The sequence below is a fragment of the Morone saxatilis genome, unplaced genomic scaffold, assembly GCF_004916995.1.
Source record: "Morone saxatilis isolate NCDOM2014 unplaced genomic scaffold, NCSU_SB_2.0 Contig3, whole genome shotgun sequence".
Lineage (NCBI taxonomy): Eukaryota > Metazoa > Chordata > Actinopteri > Moronidae > Morone > Morone saxatilis.
In genome coordinates, this window is record NW_023339873.1 from 23911956 (window position 1) to 23918764 (window position 6809).

At 38.3% G+C, this 6809-nt stretch overlaps 1 protein-coding gene and 1 long non-coding RNA gene across 2 annotated transcripts in view; one reads left to right on the forward strand and one right to left on the reverse strand.

Moving 5' to 3' along the window:
- syne3 (spectrin repeat containing, nuclear envelope family member 3) overlaps positions 1-4306 on the forward strand; it is a gene marked incomplete at its 5' end in the record, with an annotated part of 48126 nt that extends 43820 nt beyond the window's left edge. Inside the window, 1 exon segment of the mRNA XM_035673968.1 lies at positions 1775-4306. Within this exon segment, the coding sequence (XP_035529861.1) occupies positions 1775-1957 (183 nt within the window).
- LOC118337103 overlaps positions 1-6809 on the reverse strand; it is a 35791-nt gene that overhangs the window by 17638 nt on the left and 11344 nt on the right. The window contains exon 2 of the long non-coding RNA XR_004797138.1: positions 6424-6545. This is a non-coding gene — a long non-coding RNA (uncharacterized LOC118337103). The remainder of the gene's footprint in view (positions 1-6423; positions 6546-6809) is intronic.

Below are 6809 nucleotides of genomic sequence, written 5' to 3' on the forward strand. Positions count from 1 at the left end.
TCAATACGCTTACCGTAGCACGTAGCTCACCTCATCAGTCTGATGTGCAGATAGTGCAGTGCCCGTAGGAAGTATTTAGAGCCGTTCATTTTGATTGACACTGATGGCTAAAACATATACTATTGTCAAATTATCCATTCAGTCCAAAGATCATTTAAAAGATAACTATGAAATCTGAGGAAAAATACTTCCAGAATTAGCAGCTTCTATCACTTCACAAGTCCACCTGACATCAAAGCATCAAATCATATTGTAAAGTATTGAGAGAGGCATCAGAGCAGCTCATTGGGTATAATGTTCATCATTTTAGATAGTAAATAGTAAAAAGTTGTTATATCAGCACACATTCATTAGATTTATCCCACAACTGTTACTGTTATTAGTAATGTACAAACTTAATACTTTACCAGTGTCAGAGTACTAGTACTACAGTGTGTCAGTATAATGAAGTGATATTCACACAACAATCCTACAGAAAAACACCTTCAAGATTTCCCAATCTGTTGCCTGATGTGTTTGACACCAGGCCTCAGTGAAATTGACCTTTGCAGGCAACCGTTTTATTCTACATAAAAACAGCATTCAAAAAGTGAAACATGAATGTGGGCAGTGGACATGATTCAAAGAAGAACCAGTCTGAGAGAGCGAGTACGTGATGTTTCTGACTGTGTGGGTGAGCTGCTTCTGCTTTCGTCTTATGAGAGTTCAGATTTAGCTAGAGCTAATGAATAATTACAAACTGATCACATTGTTGTTTTCATTCATCCTGCATCTCACAGATAGTGAGAAACAAAAACATTCCAAACATTCTGAAGAATTTGCAGCAAATGTGAAAGCAGTAGAGGCGCACAATGCAAACTTATTTCCTGGGTGTATACATGTACTGTATGTGTATAACTGTATTATTTCTTTTATTTTCTGTTATTCTGTGAATTTAATTATCTTTTTCTATGTGTGTAGCAGGAAGGAACTGCAAACTCTCATTTTGTTATTGGTTAATCAGCAGTGTAAGAAAATATAAAAAAATTGCGCACTGTGATTGACTAACTGACGGCTAGGATGTTGTGTGACTGTGATAAATGCAGATCCAGCTGTTCTGGTTGCATGAAAAAACACATTAGATTTAAAAATAAAATCATAAAATATTGTCTTGCTTACAGTATCGCAACATATCGCAATATATTGAATCGTAACCCCTGTATCATGATTAACAGCCCCAGCACACATAAATATGCGGTCTTTAAGGCAAGTATCAAAGACAGACTTAAGATTGTTAAGGGAGGTGACAATTGAGAAATTTTTGTTTTATTAGCATGGGGTCTTCTTTGTAGTTTCATTTATAAGAGAAGCCAACTCATTTACAATCCCAAAAAGCCAGAAAAAGTAAAGTATAATTAAGTAATATTAAATTACCCCAAATGTTTCCAACAATGTTCAAAGAATAGAAAGAGAAATTCATAATTTTATTCATGTAACGCTGCATTTCCTGGCTTGCTTCTAGTTGCTATAACTCCCAGGTAAACACTGGATACTTAGGATATGTCAGAGAGTGAGGAAGCAAGTTGGCGACCATGGTTAAACGTGAATAAAACTTTAATACATTACCTCCTGGTAATGGTAGTTGTGTAACAGTGAAGACAACAACTCCAATCATCCCACACTACTTTACAAAATAATTAATTGTTAATTGTTTGTACTTGAGCGACCCACTAGTGGCGAAACGACATTCTGTCAGTTAACTGTTTGTTCCCTGTGTTGCTGCTGTTTGTTGCAGAAGCCTGGGTTGTTGCAGCGAGTGTGTCGACTGGCTCTTCCCCTGTGGCTCCTCTTCCTGGCTTTGCTCCTCCTCGCCTTCCTGCTGCCCCTCATGGACGAAGGCAACAGCTGCTCACTCACCAACAACTTTGCCCGTTCCTTCAACATCATGCTCCGTTACGACGGACCGCCACCTACATAGGAAACCTCTGAACAGCGCAGGATAGAGTAAGGTCCCACATTACCCTGCCCTTTGCAGTGTGACCGTAACAGACCACAAACAGGACCACCAGGCTGTGCAGCTGCAAAGTCTATGTTCCGTTGAAACAAATCTTATAGTCATCTCACTAGTAGACACGTTTTCCTCCTTACTATCATCTCTACCAGGACGCACCACAATCTATGAAGGAAATTGCAAGGTAGAGTAGCATGCACATCTACAAACGACAAATCCCACATCCTCTCAATCCTTCTAGATCCTTCTTTACTCTGATTCTACGCATTCTGGACTACAGTGTCGGCTCTACCAAACCTCACATCCCATGGCCCATGCATCTTTGCAGCTTAAAAATCATGATCTGTCAAACTACTAGGACTACAAATCCCATGCTCATTCTGAGAATTTCAAATAGACTATAGAAGCTTTAATATCTGTAAACCAAAGTCATCTTTTGCATGCCTTCCTAACAGTTTAAATATGGTTGTCAGCTTTTGTCTAATGAAGACTTAATTCTGATCATTTCAACGTTGAATAAGTTTACTAATAATCACCAAGAGACCAAAATCCTATAATCAGTGCTTGATAGAAGTCACGAAACAGCAGCCTGATTTTTGTCTTGTTCTAATGAGACCTTTTTCATGTGTAATGATTTTTACTACCAAATGATTCCGTTTAAACGAGAAATGATTGCGGTTATAATAAAACACATAATATAACTGAAACTTTCTCATTAGTACACAAAACCAACGATTCTTGTTAAAAGAAGAGCATTTTTCATTACAATGATATTTCAACTTGTCTCATTAGACAAGAAACTCTTAGGTAAGGTAATATATGTTTTACACCATGATAACTTGGTATGTTGTTCTGACATGAAACTTCCATTTGTTGTTAAAACAAGAAAAACATCCACTCCTTTTCTACCAAAAGAGAACTGGCTCCATTCTGGTTCAAGCATCTACTTTTGAACTGTTCGGAGCCCTTTGACCAAAACTAAATTGGTTTGGAACACAGAAAGTTGGTTCCAAGTTAGAACCAATAAATGGTTTTCCTTGGGAACCAAAGTGGGCGTGTCATATTCAGCAGGTCATTGTTAGAAAACAGAGACAGTGTCTTAGCGTTTTTAACAACATGGAAGATTCCTGTTATAACAAGATACAATGGGAAGAACAAGAAAGGGTTTGTGATAACAGATAAAATGACACGTTAGAAAAAAGAAAAAAGTTTCTTGTTAAAGCAATTTTTTGATAAGTAAGTTATTGTAATGTGAAAATATCCTAATCATTATAATGAGAAGTTCAGCAGATACCATACTATGCATGGGGTGAGAGATGATAAGCCAAAGTCAACAGGTCCATGAATACGAATGTGGAACATGTACATGTATAAGATCCAATTTAAAGCCTACAGCACCAGCAGTGGATACTTTGTAAACAACAACTGGCAGTATATATCACACCCTCCATGTGTTCTAGTGGTCCGGATCAGAAAACCAGGATAGGAACATAGACTCCAGTTAGACTTCCTCTGCCTTAGATAAAGCAACTCTTCTGCTAATGTTGTGCATGTGATATGTAGCAATGTTAAATAGTTAGTTTGTAAAGTACTGCACAGTGTAGCCTAATATTTGAAAAAGATTTTAAGGGCAAAAGTTGATGTTGTGTGTTTTTAGTATTAGAGCATCAAATGAACAAGGACTGTCACTGTGTGTTCACACTGAGAGCTTCTTGGCTAATGCTAATCCTTCTCTTCTGACTGAGCAGTGAGACAGAAGCTGCAGTTAGCATCATTTTCAGCATCATGATGTTGACTTCAATCATTTTACTGATTTAATGCGTCAGCATAGCTAGCAGTCAGTTCGCAATCAGGTTACGCCACCTCCGTGCTGCTGTTCTGCTAGTAGCCGTGTTTCCATCATCGACATATAAAAGATGTCTCCACTTCCTCCCACTGTACAAAAAGAAAGCCCCAAATATCCTGGATACAGCCACTGCCATCTTCCACTGGTTGGTTCATCAAGATTAGCAGAATTTTGCTGTTCCCATCAGCTAATGCCATACTTTTTTTAAAACTGAGGTGCCATGAAGTAGCGTATTAGCACAGGTATCATCCTCCACAATAACAGTTTCTCCCTTATCCATCATATCCAGCATCCTCTTCATTCTCTGACTGTCTTTAGTCTGTCAAGCTGGCGATGCTTAACCCACGGCGGCCTCTGGGAAATGGTGTTTTATAAAGGAGAAATATTAAATCAACAATATTACATTCTTTTTTAAAATGTATTTAACCTGTCTTATGTACCCAGTTTTCCTTTGTTCTTTCTGTGTACAACCATCTCATGAGAGCTAGATTTCTTTTCTGAAGGTGCTATTTTGGCTCAAACACAGCGATCTCTCTTTTTCACAGCGTAAACCACCAGTGAAAACGGTTAGAAAACTGTCCACCATGGCCCCTGACATTTTCTTGGACCACAGTGCGCTCTTGATGCCAATGCCCAAGCTGTAAACTTTAGCAATCACCTCTTTTTTTTGTACAAACCCAAAATAACTTCCAATTGCTTTTTTATATCCTGCATTCTCGCTCTTTTCACACCACGCACACCCCTTAAAATGCCTAAACACCTCCAAACACCCTCACTTACACAGTTACTTTCCCCATTTTTGGCTGAGTTTGTGTGTTATTGAATTGTCATGTTGCCGCGGCAACAGTGTCCAAATCAGGTTCATCTGTTATGTCTTCTTATACAGCAAGTGTTTGTTTGCTGTAACTACAAAAGTACTCCAGTGTGTTTCTAATACAATTGTAAATTCAGCTTTTGTTTGGGAATGGAGGAGCTTGATTTGAAAGATGTTACATTTCAGCACTAAATCAATCAGCTGGTAGTTTATATCGTCAGAATCAACACAAAATGAAAGGTCCATTGTTTTGGCTTCAACTACTCGAGCACAAAAATAATGGATGTAGTTGAAGAAAACAACGGTCAGATTGCCACCAGATTAGATTAGAACACGTACACTGACGGAAATCCCACTGGTGTGTATGGCAAAACATTATTTATTTTGATGATTACTTCTTATGTGTATATTTGCTACATGTAGCATCACATGTTATTGAAGAGTTATCATGGCCTTAAAGCTTTATGTATACCTTTATGCCATAACCACATGTATTTAGTCAGTGTGTAGTTTTGTAAGGCACTTAAAGCCAATGTACTGTATAACAGCTATATAACCAAGTTAAATATAAGGTTTAGTCCTGTCGTGTGGTAATGCTGCATTGTATGTTGAATGAATAATTAGTACTGCTGCTTACTGCACTGTTCTTGTATTATGCATGTGTCCCCTTAGAGAAGCCTATGCAATGCCTGACTCAAACCTGCATTATCGTGTGCCCATTGATACCTTATGCAACATATGAATCTCCTGAGCACAACTGGTTCTTTAGCTGCAGTGTGTCAGAATAGTTTGAGTACAATTGTTAAGCAAAAATGTCCTAAATGCCAGTGTCGGCTCTCAGATCGAGGTATTCAGTATGAAAATGCACAGGTAATGATTGACAAGTGAGAGCTTTTTTTTCTAAAAGGATACAATTCTATTTTATTAACGTTTTGAAACAGAGGAGAAAGCTTCATATTATTCAAGAGAGCTTGTATTTAACCACTGTTTTTTTATTCTGATGAAATAAAAATGCAATTGAAATAGTAAGTGGTTGAGTCTATTGTTTTTGTGTGATTTGTTTCAGGATGAAAGAATTGAGAGACAAAACACATCGCTGATATTTTATGGGATTTGATAACAATGCCAAAAATGTACAATAACACCAGCCTTATCATTTAACAGCAAAATACAGAGATCATCCATCACCTCTTGTTTACTGGCTGCCTAATATATCCCACCCACTGACAGGTGTCAGTCACTTTACCTGTCAGTGCTCATAATGTTATAGCTGATCGGTGTATGTGATTATGCTTATTAATGCTGATTATGCTAATTGCTCAACATATGCAAGTTAGCATCTGGCAGTATCTAAATGCTGCCATACTGTACATTTCTTACATAAAACTTTGGTAGTCAACATCTCTGGGTTCACAATTGGGAAATACTGGCTGGCAAATACTCTCCCTCCCTACACTCAACAGCATTTAGACCACAGACATTCTTTTAGAACAGTCTGCTGCTTGAGTCAGATGGTCAATATTTGTTGCCTCAATATAAGTCAGGAAGCTGATAAACCAGTCAAACCCCAGTGTACTGCATAAAGCCCTGATTTCCTTCATGTGTGATTTGATGTATCCTGTTACTTCCTCCTGCTACTATAGTCCACTTTCTCCAGAGACATCCTTACATTTTCATCATCTAATCTACATGCCTGTGTAAGTGAGTGTTTGTGCTTCCATTCCATGTGGGTGCGTTTGTGTGTGTGTTTGCAGCCTCCTACGCTGCTCTCACCTCAGCCTCCCAGCCAGGCCCACGAGCTGTGCTGCAATCTGGAGCTCACACTCTGCCAAATACGTGGGACAAAAAATATCAGAGCAGCCTCTCTCCCAAAGAAGGTTCCAGTCCTCGTCAATCTGCAAGATATTAGCAGAGAAATCTTTTTTTAATAAAGCAATAAACACTGTAAAGCATAGTCATAAAAAAAGAAACAAGAAAAACATTGGATTAGGTGGAGGGCAGCTCTAATTTCAACATTATGATCGTAGTCCAACAAAATAATTATCAACATATAATTATCATGGGACAGATGTGGATATGGTGTCGGCGTATAAGTACTTGGGTGTCACACTGGACAACAAACTGGACTGGTCGACAAATACAGAGGCCATCTACAAGAA